Source organism: Triturus cristatus, chromosome 5_1 (assembly GCF_964204655.1).
Source record: "Triturus cristatus chromosome 5_1, aTriCri1.1, whole genome shotgun sequence".
Taxonomy (NCBI): domain Eukaryota; kingdom Metazoa; phylum Chordata; class Amphibia; order Caudata; family Salamandridae; genus Triturus; species Triturus cristatus.
In genome coordinates, this window is record NC_140587.1 from 491,058 (window position 1) to 515,461 (window position 24,404).

At 47.2% G+C, this 24,404-nt stretch overlaps 1 protein-coding gene across 1 annotated transcript in view; it reads right to left on the reverse strand.

The window, feature by feature from the left end:
* LOC146829904 (CD5 antigen-like) overlaps window positions 1-24,404 on the reverse strand; it is a 501,695-nt gene that overhangs the window by 237,287 nt on the left and 240,004 nt on the right. Inside the window, exon 2 of the mRNA XM_085604182.1 lies at window positions 11,529-11,846. Coding sequence (XP_085460308.1) covers window positions 11,529-11,846 — 318 coding nt within the window. The remainder of the gene's footprint in view (window positions 1-11,528; window positions 11,847-24,404) is intronic.

The following is a 24,404-nucleotide window of genomic DNA, read 5'->3' on the forward strand; positions in this document are numbered from 1 at the left end:
TGGTGGGCAGCGTGTGGGATTCCAGCTTGCCATTGTTTTACCAGAAAATCTCTATTTCAATTACTAACTGAAAACCACTAAAGGTACTCAAGGTACATATAAAAGTCAAGCTTAGTATCAATAAGTTCTACTGAACTTAGAGTTGTTTGTGAAGGGATAGCACACCCTTGCTACACCTCAAGCTAGGATCAGTAGGCCACAAACTATTGTAGGTAGTACAACACTGTACAACACTAGAATGTCCTCAAGGGATGGAGCCAGTGGGTCCACCCAACCTCAGTATAAGGACATGACCTTTTTGACTTGAAGGCCATGTGTGTTGCAATAAACACCTGGGGTTAGGACAGAGTCCCTCCACACAGCATCTGATAAATCTACTTATAGCAGATGATCTTAGACTGGCTCTAGGAGCTAGCGGATCTGGATCAGGGAGTGGCCCAGACATAGTCTCTGGGTCTGATGATGAAAATCAAGATGACCTGGAGTCTGTGATTGAAGGGCCAGATCCACAAGGATCTGAAAGGGACAGAGGAATTCTCCCTAAGAGAACTGACAGAGTAGAAGGGAGGGTTAGGTCCCCTTCAAGGGAATCTGACCACTCAAATCACTCTGGCAGAGAATCTGTCCACCAGAGGAACTCATACTCTAATAGAAGAGAGACCGCCACTGAAAGAAGGTACAACATGCTCCAGTATGAGGAAGCAAGATTTGCCCTCAGAACCAAGCAGTTGGCCTTAGATAGAGAAGCCTATGAGCTCTAGAGAGCTTATAAGAAAGAGGGGTTAGAACCCCCTGGTGGCAGCAACTGTGTCCCTAGAGGCAGAGATTACATTCCAGACCATAGGGACCTGTCCAAGGTTGTTCCTCCCTACCAGAGTGGGGATGATATCCACAAATGGATAACTGCTATGGAGAGGGCCTGTAAAGTTCAACAGGTCCCCCAGAAACAGTGGGAAGCAATCTCGTGGCTCTCCTTTTCAGATAAAGGCAGAGACAAGCTCCTCACTGTTAGAGAAGAGGATGCTGATGATTATGATGTCTTGAAAAGTACATTGATAGATGGGTTTGGCTTAACCACTGAACAGTACAGGTTGAAGTTCAGAGACACCCAAAAAGCACAGACTCAGGACTGGACTGACTTTGTTGATTGTGCAACCAGGGCTCTGGAGGGCTGGCTGGTTGGTAGTAGAGTTACTGATTTTAAGGGATTGTATAATCTTATGATGAGAGAACAGATCCTTAATAATTGCCAAAACCAGTTGTTGCATCAGTACCTGGTGGACTCTGGTCTGACCTCTCTCCAAGAATTGGGAAAGAAGGCAGACAAATGGGTCAGAACCAGGGTGAGGCAGAAAACCCAGAACCAAGGGTGTGACACTAAGAAGCAGGACCCTAAAGGCTCTGAGAAAGGTGGGGATAAGGCAAAAGAAGTCTTCACAAGGGCCCCACAAATCTGCATCTGGTGAGGATTCACAGTCTACAAAGGGAAAAGGCCAAAAGAAGCCCTGGTGCAAATTCTGTAAACAGAAAGGGCACTGGACTTCTGATTGTACCAAGTCCAAAGACCAAACCACCACCACTCCTGCCCCTGAGGCAACTGTTCTCCCATTACAGCTACTGGTGGAGGTGGTAATCAGAATAAGGGTGTAGTAGGGTTCACCCTGGGTTCTGAAGTAGACTCTGGCCTTGTCAGAGTACCCACTCAGGCATTGCTGATTTAAGAGGGAGACCTTGACATGTCCTTCCTAGTGAGCCCCAGTAATCTGGGCAAATACAAACAGCAGCCTATAATAAATGGCAAACAGGCTTTGGCATTCATGGACACAGGGGCTAGTGTTACCATGGTGGCAGAGGATCTAGTGGACCCTGCACAGAACATCCTGGGTGAAATGTACCAGGTGACCAATGCAAGCAATGTCAGGACCAACCATAGTCTGGCAGTTGTGAATTTCTCCTGGGGAGGAGTAACTGGCCTCAAGAAAGTAGTAGTCAGTGCAGACCTCCCTGTCAAATGTCTATTGGGCAATGATCTAGAGACTTCAACCTGGTCTGAAGAAGAGTTATGGACTCATGCTGAGATGTTGGGCATACCTGCAGAGGTATTTGCTGTGACCAGGTCACAGGCCAAAATGCATAAAACTGAACCAGCTCTGGATCCTGACACTATGGACCAGATGCTACTCAAGAGGAGGAGCAGTAGGGTTAAGGCAGTGCCTTCCCCTCTGTCTCAGATCTCAGATTCCCTTCCTGAGGGAGGAGAAGCAGAGCCTGGAGAAAGAACTGCCCCAGAGGAACTTGAGCCTGGTCAGGTTGAGTTCTTGGAGGTAGGGGGACCTTCCAGGGAAGATCTGAGTAAGGAGCAACAGTGCTGTCCCTCTCTTGAACCCCTCAGACAGCAGGCTGCTGCTGAGGCTGCTGGGGGTGCTAGTGGGTCCCATAAAGTTTATTGGGATGAGGGGCTCCTATACTCTGAGGCTAGGGAGCCAACCCCTGGAGCCACCAGGAGGTTGATAATACCTCAGAAGTTTAGGGGGTTCCTCTTGACCCTAGCACATGATATCCCATTGGCAGGACATTTGGGCCAAACAAGACCTGGGAAAGGCTTGTTCCACACTTCCATTGGCCACACATGTCAGAGGACACCAAGGAGTTTTGTCGCTCCTGTGTCACTTGCCAAGCCAGTAGAAAGTCAGGTGGCACAACAAAGGCCCCCCTGATACCACTACCTGTGGTGGGGGTACCCTTTGAAAGGGTAGGGATTGACATTGTTGGTCCCCTTGACCCTCCAACAGCATCTGGGTACAAGTTTATCCTCGTGGTAGTGGATAACGCCACCAGGTGCCCAGAGGCAATTCCCCTCAGGACCACCACAGCCCCTCTGGTGGCAAGAGCCCTCATTGGAGTCTTCTCCAGAGTGGGTTTCCCTAAGGAGGTTATAACTAACAGAGGTACCAACTTCATGTCAGGGTATCTAATTGCAATGTGGAAGGAGTGTGGTGTAAACTACAAGTTCACTGCTCCCTACGACCCACAATGCAATGGGTTCGTTGAAAGGTTCAACAAAACCCTAAAGGGAATGATTAAAGGCCTCCCAGAAAAGCTTAGGCGAAAATGGGACCTTTTACTTCCCTGCCTTCTGTTTGCATACAGGGAGGTTCCACAGAAGGGGGTTGGCTACATCCCTTTTGAACTTCTGTTTGGGCACCCTGTCAGAGGCCCATTATGTTTGGTGAACGAGGGCTGGGAGTTACCTCTCAAACCTCCCAAACAGGATGTGATAGACTATGTACTTGGTCTCCGCTCCCGGATGGCTGAGTACATGAAGAAGGCAACCAAAAACCTGGACACAAGCCAAGAACTACAAAAAGCTTGGCATGACCAAAAGGCTGTACCGACTGTTTATCAACCAGGACAGAAGGTGTGGGTGTTGGAACCTCGGGCCCCAGCAGCTCTCCAAGACAAATGAAGTGACCCCAATACAATTGTTGAGAAAAAGGGAGAAGTCATCTACTTGGTAAATCTTGGAACTCCCAGGAGCCCCCTTAGGGTGCTCCATGTCAACATATTAAAGCCATATGTAGACAGGGCTGACATGGGCTTGCTCATGGCAACTGATGAGGAACAAGAGGAGGAGAGTGACCCTCTCCCTGACCTGCTCTCACAGAACCCTGATGATGGGTCAGTAGATGGTGTTGCTTTGGCATGCAGCCAAATTGACCATCAGCAAACTGAGTGCAGACGAGTTCTGCAGCAGTTCAGACTTATGTTTAGCCTGACCCCTAGTCAGACTTCCTGGTGCACCCATGCGATGGACACAGGAGACAGTCTGCCTGTCAAGAGTAAAATCTACAGGCAACCTGACCATGTCAGGGACTGTATCAGGACTGAAGTCCAGAAAATAATGGAACTAGTTGTGATTGAGCCTTCAGATAGCCCTTGGGCTAGTCCAGTAGTCCTTGTGCCTAAACCTCATACCCAGGGTGGTAAGAAAGAAATGAGGTGTTGTGTTGACTACAGAGGCCTCAATGCAGTCACCAGGACTGATGCCTATCCAATACCCAGTGAAAATGAGCTCAATGATACTTTGGCCTCAGCCAAATATCTGAGTACATTTGACCTAACAGCTGGCTACTGGCAAATCAAGTTAGCTGATGATGCCAAGGCCAAAACAGCATTTTCGACCCCTGGTGGGCACTACCACTTTGTGGTGATGCCCTTTGGTTTGAAGAATGCACCTGCCACTTTTCAGAGGTTGGTGTGAACAAAGTTCTGACAGGTATGGAAACTTATTGCTCAGCTTATCTAGATGATATTGCTGTCTTTAGTTCCACCTGGCAGGATCACCTGGTCCTCCTCAGAAATGTTTTAGAGGCCCTGCAAAAAGCAAGCCTTACTATCAAGGCCACTAATTGCCAGATAGGGCAGAGTCAGGTTGTGTACCTGGACCACCTTGTAGGTGGAGGCCAGGTTCAACCATTGCAGAGCAAAATCCAGACCATAATGGAATGGGTAGCTCCAACCACCCAGACACAGTTGAGAGCCTTTTTAGGCCTGACTGGGTACTATAGGAGGTTTGTTAAGGGATATGGATCTATAGTGACCCACTTAAATAATCTTACCTCAAAGAAAATGCTACAACAGGTTCAGTGGACAGCTAGCTTTCAAAAGGCATTTGATGACCTGAAGCAGGCCATGTGCACTGCCCCCATCTTACAGAGTCCAGACTACACAAAAAAGTTCATTGTCCAAACAGATGCTTCTGAGCTAGGTGTGGGAGTTGTACTGCCTCAACTGAATGATGAAGATCAAGACCAGCCAGAAGCTTTTATAGGCAGAAGGCTGACCCCTAGAGAGAAACGTTGGTGAGCTATAGAGAGGGAGGCCTTTGCTGTGGTGTGGGCCCTGAAGAAGCTGAGGCCATACTTGTTTGGCACTCACTTCATAGTTCAGACTGACCACAAGCCCCTCCTATGGCTCAAACAGATGAAAGGTGAAAATCCTAAACTGCTAAGGTGGTCCATTTCCCTACAGGGGATGGACTATACAGTGGAACATAGACCTGGGACCCAACATGTTAATGCAGATGGACTCTCAAGGTATTTCCACTTAGAACACGAAGACTCAACTGGTCAAGGTTAGTTTAGTGTCCCTGCGTTTGGGGGGGGGGGTTGTATAGGAGAGTAGGATCTGCACTTATGTTGCCCCCACTTTTTTTCTGATGTTAACACTGGTTTCTGGCTATAGTCTGGCTGGGTCCCTGCTAATCAGGGCCCGAGTCTTTCTGTTCTCTCTAAACAACTTGGAGTGCATACTAGATGCACTAGTGATTGGAGACTGTGGTCCCTTTTGAGCCCCTAGTATATTGTACCCTAGGTACCAAAGGCATAGGTACTGGGTGAGGTAGTGTTTGCACTCCTCACTGAGGTATAGGTTCCTATATCTCACCTTACACACACATATACACCTATCAGTCGCCCCTAAGGCAGGCCCTATCAATCCTGAGGGCAGGGTGCTTAGTATACAATGTGAGGGGGTGCCTCACATGAGCAGGGCCCCTCTGCAGCTGGCAGAGTCTATTCTCTGTGGCTGTTTGTGGATGCGGTTAAACCATATAATCTTAAGTGCATTATAACCTACCGGTAAATGCTAACTTTGGAATGACTGCATCAAAACATGTCGTGTTTGGTGTCAAACAACTTGGAATCATACCCCCACACCAGTAACTGGTGTGGGAGTATGATCCCACCCATCTAGAGGGGACGACATGTACCTACTGTGGAAACACGGTAGAAATCTGAAAGAGCCCTGGCATCACAAAATGGATGCCACTAGCACAGACACGGGGCTGCCCTCCTGCTGCTCACTGAAACTCACAGTGGAGGAGGCCCAACAATAGGCATCCTGACACAGGGAGATGTCACCACCTTCCAGACAGGATTTAGTGTATTGGAGCTGGGTGGGTGCACTCCTAGCGTGCTTTGAAGTCCTGCACTGGTGGAGCTGTAGGCTCCTCTGTGCATATGCCAGCTCAAACCAGTTCAGGGGCTACCTGCCCCTGGTCTGGCATGAAACTGGACAAAGGGAAGTGGGTGTAACCACCCACCCCCCTCACCCTGCCAGAGGAGTGGTCATAGAGCTATTCCCTCCCTTCCTTTTAGTATAAGTTAGGAAACCCTTGCCATTGCAAGTTAGATATCCCTGGATGACACTTTACAAGAAGAATCCTGGTCCTTCGACGTTCCACTACCTTTGGAAGACGGAAGAATCTCCCTTGGAGTCAAGGTGTGACTCCCCTGCTTGGCAGGCACCAAAAACTTGAATCAACGGTTGCAAACTTTCCCACTACCGCCGGAGTCCGAAGTCCCTGCAGCCCCAGAAGTGGATTTCCTGACTTCTCGACGGCCATTGTGAGTCCCCAGCAGAGCTGAGGCAAGTGGACCCCACGAGTGACGAGGAACTTCAATACCTGGGAACCGTGCACTATTGTTGAGTGCAACCCCTTCACGACATTCTACGAACTTGTGCTTTGGACCATTTGTGGCCCAACCCTCTGCAGGTTGTGCACCAAAAATCAGAGGTCTACCCCGTCCCGAGTGACCGTGGGCCCCTCTAAAGCATTTCCTCAAGAGGCGTCTTTGCAATCCCTTGCCCATTGGCTTGTGGGTTCCCTGAAGACTTTCTTATCAAACCAAAGGGCTCCCCTGGTTGCTCCAGGCCTGCCCTCACTTACCCTCACTGGGTGAGTCCCTCAAACCTTGCTGGTCTGGACCATTGACTTTATTCACATTTCACAAGACTTGTTGTTGCCAAGGCTTGTTGGCTCCAATCTGGTTGCCGTCACCGCAGTCAGCTGCAGATGTTGTGGGCACTCAGAATCCAGCTGCTGGTCATCGCCGATCTCTCCTGGACCTCGTGAGCAAAGAGTCAAAACACCCTTGATCACCTGAAATCACCCGACATCCGTGGGCATCCATCTTCCTGGCCCCGGGTCACTGGCAAGTGACTGTGAACACTATCCCTTCTGCTTTCCGGTCATCTTCATCTTGAATCCAGCCTTGGATTCCACCGGACACTTCTTCAGTCTTCGCAAGCAGCAAATCTTCTTTGGCTTCCATAGAAAACAGCCACGCGACCCACTACCAAAAGACACCTATGCACCCGACTTCCCTGGGTGAGGTAACTCGTGCACTCCGGTGCCCTAGTGTTTGTTGGCCCTTGAATTACTTACCTTGTAAGTGGCTTGATTGTTGACTTCCTCGAAGTACCCTTAAACTTTAAAAATCCAATCACGACTTGCTCCATTGAAATCAATAGGGAACCCGTGGCTGTGTTCTCACACTGCACGCGTCTCCCATGGGTCTTTTACTTACCTGCCTTGGGTGGATTAGTGAAGCCCCAGTGATTCTACAGGCTCTAGGCATTGTCCCCTTAAAAGTCGACTTTCCTAAACCTCTTTTTTATTATATGGTCTGGTACGCCCCTAGGGCCCCAGCCATATTTGTGCTTAACTTATTGTGAAACATTGATATTTGAATGTGTTCCTGGCTTCTAATCTCATAAAGAGATAAGTAGAGCGTGTCTAGAAATAAATACATATATATTTGATATATATACCTGTGTGGTGTGCTTTCATTTGGTAATTAAAGAGATTATAAGGTAAAACAAGCTGCTTTACATTCCTCAGAGACTTAGCCTGAAGGCTGCTCTCCACAGCTACCACTAGGATAACTTTCTTTAAAAGGTTGTCTTAAACCTACTACCATAAGAGTCGAATTGGACTGGTGCAAGGAGGCCACTATAACTAGTGACCAGCATATGCCAGGCCAACTTCTCACAGTCACTCAGATCTTATATCAAGATTATGTATACCAAGAAGTGGGGAGTGTCTTATTTTAATGCTACAATGATGCAGAGCTGATGGAAGTAAATTGGAAACAGAGATTGCAAATTTCAAAGATGGTCAAATATCTATTTCTGGAAGAACATAAACCATAATGGCTATTATATTTCATGAAGCAGTTTGTGTTACATCTGGACTCTATACTGTCTATTTAGAAAGTAAAACTGAATGGACAGAATGTAATCACAGCAACCTCAAATTCAAGCAACGATTGCCTTATAAGCTGCCAAATTCTTATCTTTTGATGGTTACAACTCAAAAAGTGAAATTGTATAGTTGTAGTAGTTGCGTTATGAGTATTTATGACATCATTCGGCCTACCAGGATTGATGCCTTTATAAAGGTCTCCATATCCCGGTGTCCTTTATATCTATTAGCAGTAAGGTAGATTAGTTGAGTAACTATAGGTAAAACAATGAATACATAATTGTAGTGAGTACAATGCATAGTGTTGCTTATTTACAGTGACATAAAGTGCAGTTCTGTGTTTTTTTCTACAATCTATTTGATTGTTTTTCCCACTGTTCAAGGATGATTCATAATACAGTACTTCATTTATGGTGTATAACTATAGAACCTGAGAACAGTAAGAAAAGGAAAATCAAATGCTTTAATGTAATTTAAGATAGCGTTACAGCATAAGAAATGTGTACTGTTTTGTTTATAATATGAACTTATGCTTTGCGGAAATTAAAAGTTTTTTGTGTACTTTTGTAAAACGTAATACTAACTTGTATTTAGGTTTTTTACTTCATTTTATATTTATGGTACCATCTATTGGAGTAATTTAGTTGACTAATTCAATCTTACTGTGTTGCTCAACAATCCTTCATTCTCAAGGTACACACCAAGGCAGACTGTGATGCAGCCACTGAAACGCCCAGACACACATTGATACCCCACTGGTAAATCCATCTACACACCAACACAAACCCTGACACATCCAGCCCCACACTGATACATCTTAAACACAGCCAACCAAACACTAATGCAGGTACTAACTCATACAGGTACACACCAATGCAGACAATGACATGCTGAGGCATACAGCAATGGAGGCACTGATACACCCAGCCAAACACTAAAGTATCAAGGAAGACACCCAGGCACACACTGATGCACCCATGGATATACACTGATGCAGACATGGACACACCCCGCCAAACACTAATGCATCCAATAAGACACCCAGGCACACACTGATTTCATACATTGACACACCCAGGCATACACCAATGCATACACTATGGGCCTAAAGTCAGAGGTCCCGATTCACAGAACTAACTTAAGACAAAATCCTAAACTTACTACCATTTTGGTATTCACAGAAGGCACTTACTCACTTCGGTATTCACAGAAGTTAGGAGTCCTAACTTTAGGACGCCTAAATGCCTTCTGTGAATACCGAAAGCCTTAAAATTAGGATTTTTCTCAGTTTAGGAGTCCTAAAGTTACCCTCCTGATAACTAGATGAGGACATGTTAACAATAAATTATCCTACAATTAACAGATGGCATTTGGAAATATATTCTCTGCATTCAGGATGGCTGTCTGAAGAACTGAAATGATTGATTGATTGGGGTACTTATAGAGCGCAACTATCACCCTACGGGCATCTTGGCGCTTGCATTGGGAACCCGTCCTGGTTTTTCCCTGTAAGATAACCCATACTGGGTATCCCCAAGGTGAAAGCCAGGCATCCCGCCGCAGGGGGCCGTTGTGGAGATTAAGCAGGCTTGTTGCCCAGAGCTGCATAGTGTGAACTCATGCTTAGAGTGGGCACCGAAGCGAGAATTATCGAGTCCGTGGACAATTGGGTTCTGGACCCTGCCGCGTCGGGAATCGAACCCAGGTCCCAGGCCTGATCTCTGCTTCCGGGTATGCCTCCTCTAACCAGTGAGCTACACTTCTCCTCTTAAAGTCACTTCTCTTAAAGTCACAAGTGGGTGAAAAATAAACATTGCAAACTAGGTATTCCACACATTTATCATGGACATCTACGACTGAACAATACATCAATGCAAAATTCAAAGACAAAAACACTTTGGTAGACTGCAACAAAATGACTGATTTCAATAAAAAACACGGACCCCCCTTTGGCATGCCGCTTTAAAAGAGGAACTGCTGTAACCATATAGACCTATTTCAAACTCTGTATATAACTGGGTTTCCTGCAAATCAAAAGAGAGACAAAAATGTATATTAGGTAGTTTGGGAAAAGTTAGCAAAGGATTTCCTGGCACAGTGAAATTGGGGGTGTGCGAAATCGAAGTCATTTGCTTTTGCCTAACTACACTCACTCGTAGACGGAGTCTTACAATATCCTGCACTCACTCATGGATTGTTTCTTGGTCGTAGTGATCCTACTGTATCATGCAGTCACTTGAGGATGGATAGTCGGTCTGAATTATGTTACTGTATCCTGTATCCTGTATACTGTACACACTTGGTGATGGCTAGTCGGTCTAAATGATGTTACTGTATCCTACGCTCACTCGAGGATGGATAGTGGGTCGGAATGATCTTACTGTATCCTGCACTCATTCGAGAATGGATAGTAGATCTGAATGATCTTACTGTATCCTGCACTCACTCGAGGATATATAGTGGGTCTGAATGATCTTACTCTATACTGTACTCACTCAAGGATGGATAATGGGCCTGAATGATCTTACTGTATCCTACACTCACTCGAGGATGGATAGTAAGTCTGAATGATTACTGTATCCTACACTCAGTTGAGGATAGATAGAAGGTCTGACTGATTACCGTATCTCCTACGCTCACTCGAGGATGGATAGTGGGTCTGAATGATTACTGTATCCTACACTCACTCGAGGATGGATAGTGGGTCTGAATGATCTTACTGTATCCTACACTCACTCGAGGATGGATAGTGGGTCTGAATGATCTTACTGTATTCAACACTCACTTGAGGATGTATGGTGGTCTGAATGATCTTACTGTATCCTACACTCACTTGAGGATGGATAGTGGGTCTGAATGATTTTACTGTATCCTACGCTCACTCAAGGATGGATAGTGGGTCTGAATGATCTTACTGTATCCTACACTCACTCGAGGATGGATAGTGGGTCTGAATGATCTTACTGTATTCAACACTCACTTGAGGATGTATGGTGGTCTGAATGATCTTACTGTATCCTACACTCACTTGAGGATGGATAGTGGGTCTGAATGATTTTACTGTATCCTGCACTTACTCAAGGATGGATACTGAATCTGAATGATCATATTGTATCCTGGACTCACTCGAGGATGGAACGTGGATCTGAATGATCTTACTGTATCCTGCATTCACTCAAGGATGGATAGTGGGTCTGAATGATATCATTGTATCCTGCACTCACTCGAGAATGGACAGTGATTCTCTGTGATCCTGGTATATGGCATACTCATCATTGAATAAATCTCGTCTGTGCTATGATAATGTGTATAGAACCCACTCATGATTAGCACTGGCCTGGTCTGTGTTACTGCTTACAGTAGCAAGTCATAAAATGCATCATTAGTAGCCTTTTGCTTTTTATCACAATATTGTAGTCTGGTATAAATTATAGTCCTGTAAGAATAAAGAATTTGCTTGCATTTTCTTAGTATTTCTTACCAGTACAAGTCACTCCTGCATCCCTTCCTGTTGCACAGGTATTGAATTCCCAGCCTTGCTGTGCACACTTCCAGAGAGCGGCCTCATCTCCCTGGCATTGAATGTTGCTAATCAGTACTGGAAGAGAACTCTTTCCAAACGAGGAATTATGCATGTAGTCCTGCACCAGTGCACAGCCCAGTTGTCTGCAGGCAACCAAAGCCTCCTGTTGTCCCCAAGAGTCATCATTACACACTGACCCCCAAACACCATTGTGCTTGAGTTCAACTCTTCCTGAGCAAGGGGACATCCCATTCACCAAGCGGATCTCATCTGGTCCTGGAAAGAAAGAAGTAGTGTCAATTACTATCCAAGAACTCAATAAACCTGCGACTCATGTGAAAGATGATACAATGATGTGCTTTGTTTAGTAATACAACATCTATAGGAATAACTGAATATGAAGCAGTGTTTATTGTTGGTTTGTAAACGAACCTCAGGAACACAGTGGTGAAGGCAAGTCACAGGAGAATCACATCAGAGAGCATGATCCATGCACAATATGAGTATCAATCAATCAATCAATCAATCAATCAGTCAATCAATTATTCAAATCTTTATGTCGTATTTAAAACCAATCCATAAAAGAACAAGACAATAAGGTCTCAAAAATACCAATGACATCACACAAATACATCAAAGGTAAAAACTCATACAAAATCAAAAATGGTTCCAGGGGTATATCATAACCATAACATCTATTGTTTATTATTCATAACCATAAAACGTCCAACATTTGGAAAACAAATATTTAGTAACTCATTGAGTTGCGCATATGAATGGCGATTTTAAAAACCTACCAACTGCAGAACACACCACGGGACTGGATGACATATATTAAAATTAGAGTGCAGGTTTGCGCTGATGAAAATCATTTAGTTTTAAAATTGGTAATAAAAATGTTCATTGAGGGAACACATGATATTTACAGACAAATGTGCCAAGGTCAGAGTAGAAACCTCATCACAGATTAAAATAGACGCTCAATCACAATGGCCAAGGAGGAAACACAGACGGCTCCTGATGGTATCCAACTGAAAGTTTGTTGGGAACGAGTTTTCTGACGTATTTTTTACACATCTAAACTGGATTCCGTCCCAATACCAGTTTTTCATTCCACACCCTAATAGCTAATTTAAAAGCAGCTTTAGTCCCTGACAATGTTTTTTTAATATTCTTTCTCTTCACCCTGCAAAAAGACATATATAACTTTTTGACTCGTTCAGCATCTCCTTTAACAATCAAGTGTGGGGAAGTAAACATTTCAGGTCTGCCCAATACTTCTGTACTATTCTTAACATATTTTAGCCACTCATTTTAAGGCCATACTCACAGGCGTAAAAGCAAGTGATGAACATGCATTTGAAATTGGTCTGCTCATTTGCCCAAATTAAAATCCAAAGCTCCTTCTAGCTTGATGGAACCCTCAATATAAGGAAGCTCCAGATCTTCAAGTATATAAAAGTGCAGACTGGATGGTTGAAGTCCAAGCAGACATCTATAATAGCGGCTCCCCTCCTGTAGCATTTTTAGACAAGATGGCTGCCCCATAGGATACAACTGGAATGTACTTGGGTTTTTAAATTTTGAAGCTAGGCAGCACAGCCTTTTACCCACCTTTCTGACTAAATCAAAGATTACCCTCACAGACTGATTAAAATAGAGACACCTGTGTGAGATGCAAGTTAACCAGGAGCTCCGAACATCGAAGATCACCCCTATATATGAGAGATCATTTACTCTCATAATCGGTTTTCTGTTCATAGTGAGTTGTCTAACCTTATGGCATTGTTTACCACAGACCCTGCAAGGAGTTTTAGAGATTTTAGTTTCAATATTCGGGTTGTCCACTAGCTTAAAAAAGTGATCAACAAATTATCTTGGACTATTGGGGTACGTGCAATTAAGGCAGCATCATCTGCATATAGTAGTGCCGAAACAGTAGTGCAAAAACAAACCAGGGCCCCGACTTTGACAGATCCTTGCCAGTAGCGATTAGAAAATTGCTCACCCTGTTAATATTAGGGGTGGGCGGTAAACTACGCTCCTCCAGCGGAGTCCGTGGAGTTTTGGCCACTCTGTGCTCAGCTTGGAGTTACGGTAGTACTTCTCCAAATACCTTGTGGCAGAGTTTTTTCTTGTGTGCGGCTCACCAATGGTAAGTCGTGAGAGTGGAAAAATCAAGTGCTAGTCCACCTGCCGGTAAGACTTCTTAATGCAGGCAGTCGTAACAGGTCGCTACCGCTTGAGTTGAGAAAGCTGCCGCTTGCGCAGAAAATCAACTCTAGCGGAAAAATGCAGCTCCTTTTGGCACACCGCGTGGTTCCGTTTGTGCTGACTTTATAGCGTGGGACCAGCTTCCAGTGCTAAAAATCAGCGTAAGCAGAGTGACGTACCACAAATCCACTGCTTGGGGAACTCCGCTGAGTCTCGCTGAGTTTTTGGGTAACTCTGCATAACTCCGTGGAGTGAAACTTCTCAAGTTCCACGTACCCCTAATTAATATACAGATCAAACAATATGAGGGCAAGGACACAGCCTTGACAAACCCCTCTGGCTAGCCTGACTCGTTTTGTGCAGTACCCCTCTGGGCCATACCTCACAGAAGCAGTCATCCCACTGTGAAGTGCCTGTGAAAAATTCACAAGAGGTTTGGGTAGGCCCATATGTATTGAAATGTCCAATAGCTTTGATCGGTTGACACAGTCAAAGACACCTCTGAGATCAATAAAAGAAAGGTATACATAGTTCCTTTTTTGGCTACAGTGTACTTTTCAGTGATTAGGTGCAAGTACGAGCATTGATCTTGAGTCCCCAATCCTTCTCTAAATCCAAACAGCACCATAATAATATTGCCTTATTCTCATTTGCCCAGGCCTCAATTCTATGTAAAATAATACGCTATAAAAGTTTGGCCTCTAAATCGAGTATAGAGATCGGCCTGCAGCATTTAGGGTCACATGAATCGAAACTCCATTTTGCATTACTTGAATAGTGAATTTTAGGTAATCCCTATTTAAGGAATGCAAAATTGTATGTAAGAAAACAGGGTTTACCTAATAGCGAGTACTAAAGATTTGTAATCACGATTAGGTAATCGCTATTATGTAATACTACTCCATTCTTTCCTATGGGGCCTAAAGACCCATAGGTGCAAATGGTTTTGCATTACCGAATCTGTGTTTACCTATTTGGTAATCACAAATTAGGTAATGCAATACCAGGTGTGCCTGGGGCCTAAGGCCTCCCTGAAGCACCCCAAAAAAGAAATGCACACATGCAAGGAGCACACATTCCCTAGAGGCATGTTTGCCACATGACACTTTGAAAAATTAATTTGTAAAAATGTGCACATTGTTACACCAACTCCAAGTCGATGGTAAAATTATGTTCTAACTGCACAGTTTGCATTTAGAAACTGCTTGACACATTTGTGATTACCTAAAATTGCGACTACAATGCATATCATACACCTTGAAAAGCTCTTATGCTTTCGCAAATGGGCAAAGATACCGAATTGCACCGTTTGCAAATGCAAAAGTATTTGATACATATGGCCCTTAGGTTCTTATCTATTGTCCTTCTTAAAGATACAAACAATAGTAGCTGTCTGCCATGAAGCTCGAATACTGGTGACACAGCAGCTTTCAAAACATTAATGTTGTACTCTTACATGAAGTATACACTGGTAGCCATGATGTAGGTTTCAAAGCCTTCTTTATTAGTTCCAGTTCCAGGTGGCATCAGTCTAGGTTAAGCCATGTACCAGCTCTTACTCTAGCCACAACTTAGGTCCTTGTTACAGCCTCTATGTCAGCCCATGTAACAGCCCCACCAGGAGCAGCCTGCCTAGCTGCTCAGCCCATCTCCAACTGTCATCACTCACCCACACAGGCACCCAGGCATTCCATTCATCACAGTCACACCAACATTCCGTTACCATCTCTCACTCTGGCTGCGCAGCTAGGAAGACCTAGGCTAATTACAATTAAGTAAAACTCAGGATATAACATTATCCCTTTCCTTTTAAAATGAAAACAAAGTTTACATTACTACAGCAAAGAGCTATACACAAAATAAACCGTAATGTCCATAACTCAAGGATGCAACCAAAAGTAAAACATCACTAAAGCAAGAACAAAGTAAATTAAAGAGAAGAAAGGCAAAAACGACATATCATAATATAACATGCATCAACATAAAACGACATATCATAATATAACATGCATCAACATTACCCATCCTCCCTCATGAAGAGTATTATAACAATTTACAACGCACCTAACACTGCGTACTTTGGGGAAGACTTAACACTGTCTAACTAGCAGTGACCCCTCCTTCTTTCCCCTGAACATACAAAATACACGTAGTGAAAGGTGAACACACCACGACAAACACCCGAGGCCATAAACAGACATCAAGGGTGAACCGACACTACAAATACACGTGTACCACAATATGGACCACATAGAGGGTACACACAGTGAGGCGCAGGGCGACTTACACACGACCACAACTGAAGCGCAGGGCGACTTACACAGGACAACACGTGATGCACAAGGCGACTTACACACAACAACATCTGAAGCGCAGGGCGACTTACACAAGACAACATGTGACGCGCAGGGCGACTTACACACAACAACTGAAGCGCAGGGCGACTTACACAGGACATTCATCACAGTCACACCATCCCATCCTCGTCGCCAAAATTAATATGTTGTACTCTTACATGAAGTATACACTGGTAGCCATGATGTAGGTTTCAAAGCCTTCTTTATTAGTTCCAGTTCCAGGTGGCATCAGTCTAGGTTAAGCCATGTACCAGCTCTTACTCTAGCCACAACTTAGGTCCTTGTTACAGCCTCTATGTCAGCCCATGTAACAGCCCCACCAGGAGCAGCCTGCCTAGCTGCTCAGCCCATCTCCAACTGTCATCACTCACCCACACAGGCACCCAGGCATTCCATTCATCACAGTCACACCAACATTCCGTTACCATCTCTCACTCTGGCTGCGCAGCTAGGAAGACCTAGGCTAATTACAATTAAGTAAAACTCAGGATATAACAATTAATTATGATGGGCCCCCAGAATTGGGTATTTAATTTATACAGTCTATAGAGAGTCCATCAGGTTCCGGGCCTTGTGAGCTGGGCTACCGCTAATGGTGTCTACAACCTCTTCAACAGAAAAATGGATGTTCCTTAGGCAAGTCATGGGAGCCTCCTGTACAACATTATTACTGTCCATGTCGAAAGAAAAAATATTAATAAAATGCTCCACCCAACCTTTGGCACTAATATTGGTAGCCGGCCTGTTGGAGTTATCACAACCACTTTTCTTAGCACTCACAATTTTCCAAAAGGCACTAGAACCTTTGTCTTTACAGAATTTAATCAAAATGTACAAGGTTTTTTCCTTTATTTTTTCATTCCACACACTAAGGGGCCGATTCCGATTCCGGCCCCAAAACGAACCGACCGACATGGACCCAGACCGAATACCGACCGACACGGACCAGCGCCGTACGGCCTGTGCAGTACGATGCATCGCGAGTGAATTACAACCGACACGTACGGAATACAAGCCGTACGACCCAGCCGGAGGGAAAATAGTGGTCCGGCCAGAAAACTAACGCGATTTTCACCGACCGACACGAACCCGGAATCAACCCGAGCGACCGGTACCCGCGATGTACGATTAGCGCAGTACGATGCAATGCGTGTAAAACGAGACCGACTCGCACGGAGACCAAGTCGCACGACCGACACTCACAGACAACCTGGCACACAAGCAATAGAGACCGCCGCGAACGACGCGTACCAAACACAGAAGACAGGCAGCATGAACGAGGCGGAGAAGCCCGCACGAGACAACAGCAGCGTACGTTTCCGTCACACGAACGTCTCCTTTATGCCCACAAAACACAAAGGAAAAAACACACAAAAAGGACCAAACAAGCAATAACTAAGCCAATTAATACCCCAAAAAAATTAATTGGACAAAGACACACCCACAACTCCAACTATATAAAGGACTACAATCGCTACCATCATCCCTTGCAAACAGGAGACACAGCCAGCAGCAAACAGCAGTACACAGCAACCACAGACACACTCACAACTCACCCATCACACAACTCACACACCATCAGCACCTCATATAAAACCACACACACATACACCCAGAAAAACCAACACCAACCCACCCCCACTAGCACCCTCACACACACATCCCTCACCACCACCACCCATCACCATGCCTACAAAGAAGAATCCAAAGTTCACAGATAGTGAGTTAGAAGTGCTTGTAGACGAGATCATCAGAGTAGAGCCACATTTGTTTGGTACATTGGTCCAAAGGACCCCCATCTCACAGAAAACCAAGATGTGGGCGAGGATTGTGGTCAAGGTGAACTCACAAGCACCAACGTTGCATACAAAGGATGATATCCAGAACTGGTGGTATGACGTGCGCAGGAGGGTCAAGAAACTCATCGAGAAAGATCACGCCTTGAGTCAGCGCACCAGAGGTGGCCCTCGTGCCAACCAGTCTACTTCAGGACCTGGGAGGAGAAGGTGCGGGACATCCTACCACCTGAGAGCGTCCATGGCCTAAAAGACATCCCAGAGACTGGTGAGTACACAAACAACATATCCAGGATTGTGTGGCAAGGGAACAGTGAAACCATGCACCCCAAGCAAACCTACACTAACCAATAGATAATCAATGCAAGATGTGTATGCCAGTCACACAAACACAATACCTGCCATCTCATAGTGACTGGGGACTGTGTCATGACATGCACCAACCTACAAACAAATAGAGCAAGCCACTGGCACTAAGCCAAATACATCCAGCCAGACAGTTTGCCACCACAAACACACCACCTCACAGTGCAGCTGACTATCAGGAAGGAATAGTGGGGATGGAGGTGAAGTGAGTGTAGACAAAAGCATGATGGGGCCTGTAGTCACAGATAATGCTCCCCATCCTGATTGGCTCATCAAGACCCCTCTGAAACATGCCCACATCACAGGGAGTTGAAAATGACTGACAACAGGACTGACACTGGCTCCTGCTGTGGGGAGCACAAGGCCCTGCTAGGGCTTGTGTGCAAATCAGAAGCAGGACACCACTGACTGACATCCTGAAAGACAACTTGCACTCCCTACAATGGAAGCACGTTTCATGATGGGAAGGAGGACTGAAAGCCCCGACCATACTAATCAGCATGGGAAGACACCCCCCCCCAACACAAACTCCACACAATTCACCGGGTACAATACATTGACACACACCTCATTGAAATTTTAGCAAAAGATACCCCGTACTGGGTGCTGCTGGGTGAAGCACAGGGCCTCACTTGGGACTTGTAGCCAAACAAGCACCAGGATTTCACAGTCAGCCATCTTGCCATTGATGTCACACCCCCTCACAGGGAAGCAGAGTCAAGAGGGAGGAAGCATGGGTATGCTGCTAAGGGGGTGTAGCCAAGAGTATGATGGGACTCACAGTCACAGACAACCTACACCCACCCACATGGCACAGAAAGAGCAACCTGAACCATACTCGCCTCACAGGGAGTGGGAAGGGACTGACAAGATGTCTGACACTGGGCTCTGTTGTGGGGAGCACAAGGCCATGCTGGGACTGGTAGCCAAACAAACACCAGGATTTCACAGTCAGGCATCTTGCCATTGATGTCACACCCCCTCACAGGGAAGCAGAGTCAAGAGGGAGGAAGCATGGGTATGCTGGGAAGGGGGGTGTAGCCAAGAGTATGATGGGACTCGCAGTCACAGAAAACCTACACCCACCCACATGGCACAGAAAGATCAACCTGAACCATACTCGCCTTACAGGGAGTGGGAAGGGACTGCCAAGATGTCTGACACTGGGCTCTGTTGTGGGGAGCACAAGGCCATGCTGGGACTGGTAGCCAAACAAACACCAGGATTTCACAGTCAGCCATCTTGCCATTGATGTCACACCCCCTCACAGGGAAGTAGAGTCAAGAGGGAGGAAGCATGGGTATGCTGGGAAGGGGGGTGTAGCCAAGAGTATGATGGGATTTGCAGTCACACACAACCTACACCCACCCACATGGCACAGAGAGAGCAACCTGAACCATACTCGCCTCACAGGGAGTGGGAAGGGACTGACAACATGTCTTACACTGGGCTCTGTTGTGGGGAGCACAAGGTCATGCTGGGACTAGTAGCCAAACAACCACCAGGATTTCACAGTCAGCCGTCTTGCCATTGATGTCACACCCCCTCACAGGGAAGTAGAGTCAAGAGGGAGGAAGCATGGGTATGCTGGGAAGGGGGGTGTAGCCAAGAGTATGATGGGACTCGCAGTCACAGACAACCTACACCCACCCACATGGCACAGAAAGATCAACCTGAACCATACTCGCCTCACAGGGAGTGGGAAGGGACTGACGACATGTCTGACACTGGGCTCTGTTGTGGGGAGCACAAGGTCATGCTGGGACTAGTAGCCAAACAACGACCAGGATTTCACAGTCAGTCGTCTTGCCATTGATGTCACACCCCCTCATAGGGAAGCAGAGTCAAGAGGGAGGAAGCATGGGTATGCTGGGAAGGGGGGTGTAGCCAAGAGTATGATGGGACTCGCAGTCACAGAAAACCTACACCCACCCACATGGCACAGAAAGATCAACCTGAACCATACTCGCCTTACAGGGAGTGGGAAGGGACTGACAAGATGTCTGACACTGGGCTCTGTTGTGGGGAGCACAAGGCCATGCTGGGACTGGTAGCCAAACAAACACCAGGATTTCACAGTCAGCCATCTTGCCATTGATGTCACACCCCCTCACAGGGAAGCAGAGTCAAGAGGGAGGAAGCATGGGTATGCTGGGAAGGGGGGTGTAGCCAAGAGTATGATGGGACTTGCAGTCACACACAACCTACACCCACCCACATGGCACAGAGAGAGCAACCTGAACCATACTCGCCTCACAGGGAGTGGGAAGGGACTGACAAGATGTCTGACACTGGGCTCTGTTGTGGGGAGCACAAGGCCATGCTGGGACTGGTAGCCAAACAAACACCAGGATTTCACAGTCAGCCATATTGCCATTGATGTCACACCCCCTCACAGGGAAGTAGAGTCAAGAGGGAGGAAGCATGGGTATGCTGCTAAGGGGGGTGTAGCCAAGAGTATGATGGGACTCGCAGTCACAGACAACCTACACCCACCCACATGGCACAGAAAGAGCAACCTGAACCATACTCGCCTCACAGGGAGTGGGAAGGGACTGACAAGATGTCTGACACTGGGCTCTGTTGTGGGGAGCACAAGGCCATGCTGGGACTGGTAGCCAAACAAACACCAGGATTTCACAGTCAGCCATCTTGCCATTGATGTCACACCCCCTCACAGGGAAGCAGAGTCAAGAGGGAGGAAGCATGGGTATGCTGGGAAGGGGGGTGTAGCCAAGAGTATGATGGGACTCGCAGTCACAGAAAACCTACACCCACCCACATGGCACAGAAAGATCAACCTGAACCATACTCGCCTTACAGGGAGTGGGAAGGGACTGCCAAGATGTCTGACACTGGGCTCTGTTGTGGGGAGCACAAGGCCATGCTGGGACTGGTAGCCAAACAAACACCAGGATTTCACAGTCAGCCATCTTGCCATTGATGTCACACCCCCTCACAGGGAAGTAGAGTCAAGAGGGAGGAAGCATGGGTATGCTGGGAAGGGGGGTGTAGCCAAGAGTATGATGGGATTTGCAGTCACACACAACCTACACCCACCCACATGGCACAGAGAGAGCAACCTGAACCATACTCGCCTCACAGGGAGTGGGAAGGGACTGACAACATGTCTTACACTGGGCTCTGTTGTGGGGAGCACAAGGTCATGCTGGGACTAGTAGCCAAACAACCACCAGGATTTCACAGTCAGCCGTCTTGCCATTGATGTCACACCCCCTCACAGGGAAGTAGAGTCAAGAGGGAGGAAGCATGGGTATGCTGGGAAGGGGGGTGTAGCCAAGAGTATGATGGGCCTCGCAGTCACAGACAACCTACACCCACCCACATGGCACAGAAAGATCAACCTGAACCATACTCGCCTCACAGGGAGTGGGAAGGGACTGACGACATGTCTGACACTGGGCTCTGTTGTGGGGAGCACAAGGTCATGCTGGGACTAGTAGCCAAACAACGACCAGGATTTCACAGTCAGTCGTCTTGCCATTGATGTCACACCCCCTCATAGGGAAGCAGAGTCAAGAGGGAGGAAGCATGGGTATGCTGGGAAGGGGGGTGTAGCCAAGAGTATGATGGGACTCGCAGTCACAGAAAACCTACACCCACCCACATGGCACAGAAAGATCAACCTGAACCATACTCGCCTTACAGGGAGTGGGAAGGGACTGACAAGATGTCTGACACTGGGCTCTGTTGCGGGGAGCACAAGGCCATGCTGGGACTGGTAGCCAAACAAACACCAGGATTTCACAGTCAGCCATCTTGCCATTGATGTCACACCCCCTCACAGGGAAGCAGAGTCAAGAGGGAGGAAGCATGGGTATGCTGGGAAGGGGGGTGTAGCCAAGAGTATGATGGGACTTGCAGTCACACACAACCTACACCCACCCACATGGCACAGAGAGAGCAACCTGAACCATACTCGCCTCACAGGGAGTGGGAAGGGACTGACAAGATGTCTGACACTGGGCTCTGTTGTGGGGAGCACAAGGCCATGCTGGGACTGGTAGCCAAACAAACACCAGGATTTCACAGTCAGCCATATTGCCATTGATGTCACACCCCCTCACAGGGAAGTAGAGTCAAGAGGGAGGAAGCATGGGTATGCTGCTAAGGGGGGTGTAGCCAAGAGTATGATGGGACTCGCAGTCACAGACAACCTACACCCACCCACATGGCACAGAAAGAGCAACCTGAACCATACTCGCCTCACAGGGAGTGGGAAGGGACTGACAAGATGTCTGACACTGGGCTCTGTTGTGGGGAGCACAAGGCCATGCTGGGACTGGTAGCCAAACAAACACCAGGATTTCACAGTCAGCCATCTTGCCATTGATGTCACACCCCCTCACAGGGAAGCAGAGTCAAGAGGGAGGAAGCATGGGTATGCTGGGAAGGGGGGTGTAGCCAAGAGTATGATGGGACTCGCAGTCACAGAAAACCTACACCCACCCACATGGCACAGAAAGATCAACCTGAACCATACTCGCCTTACAGGGAGTGGGAAGGGACTGCCAAGATGTCTGACACTGGGCTCTGTTGTGGGGAGCACAAGGCCATGCTGGGACTGGTAGCCAAACAAACACCAGGATTTCACAGTCAGCCATCTTGCCATTGATGTCACACCCCCTCACAGGGAAGTAGAGTCAAGAGGGAGGAAGCATGGGTATGCTGGGAAGGGGGGTGTAGCCAAGAGTATGATGGGATTTGCAGTCACACACAACCTACACCCACCCACATGGCACAGAGAGAGCAACCTGAACCATACTCGCCTCACAGGGAGTGGGAAGGGACTGACAACATGTCTTACACTGGGCTCTGTTGTGGGGAGCACAAGGTCATGCTGGGACTAGTAGCCAAACAACCACCAGGATTTCACAGTCAGCCGTCTTGCCATTGATGTCACACCCCCTCACAGGGAAGTAGAGTCAAGAGGGAGGAAGCATGGGTATGCTGGGAAGGGGGGTGTAGCCAAGAGTATGATGGGACTCGCAGTCACAGACAACCTACACCCACCCACATGGCACAGAAAGATCAACCTGAACCATACTCGCCTCACAGGGAGTGGGAAGGGACTGACGACATGTCTGACACTGGGCTCTGTTGTGGGGAGCACAAGGTCATGCTGGGACTAGTAGCCAAACAACGACCAGGATTTCACAGTCAGTCGTCTTGCCATTGATGTCACACCCCCTCATAGGGAAGCAGAGTCAAGAGGGAGGAAGCATGGGTATGCTGGGAAGGGGGGTGTAGCCAAGAGTATGATGGGACTCGCAGTCACAGAAAACCTACACCCACCCACATGGCACAGAAAGATCAACCTGAACCATACTCGCCTTACAGGGAGTGGGAAGGGACTGACAAGATGTCTGACACTGGGCTCTGTTGTGGGGAGCACAAGGCCATGCTGGGACTGGTAGCCAAACAAACACCAGGATTTCACAGTCAGCCATCTTGCCATTGATGTCACACCCCCTCACAGGGAAGCAGAGTCAAGAGGGAGGAAGCATGGGTATGCTGGGAAGGGGGGTGTAGCCAAGAGTATGATGGGACTTGCAGTCACACACAACCTACACCCACCCACATGGCACAGAGAGAGCAACCTGAACCATACTCGCCTCACAGGGAGTGGGAAGGGACTGACAAGATGTCTGACACTGGGCTCTGTTGTGGGGAGCACAAGGCCATGCTGGGACTGGTAGCCAAACAAACACCAGGATTTCACAGTCAGCCATCTTGCCATTGATGTCACACCCCCTCACAGGGAAGCAGAGTCAAGAGGGAGGAAGCATGGGTATGCTGGGAAGGGGGGTGTAGCCAAGAGTATGATGGGACTCGCAGTCACAGACAACCTACACCCACCCACATGGCACAGAAAGAGCAACCTGAACCATACTCGCCTCACAGGGAGTGGGAAGGGACTGACAAGATGTCTGACACTGGGCTCTGTTGTGGGGAGCACAAGGCCATGCTGGGACTGGTAGCCAAACAAACACCAGGATTTCACAGTCAGCCATCTTGCCATTGATGTCACACCCCCTCACAGGGAAGCAGAGTCAAGAGGGAGGAAGCATGGGTATGCT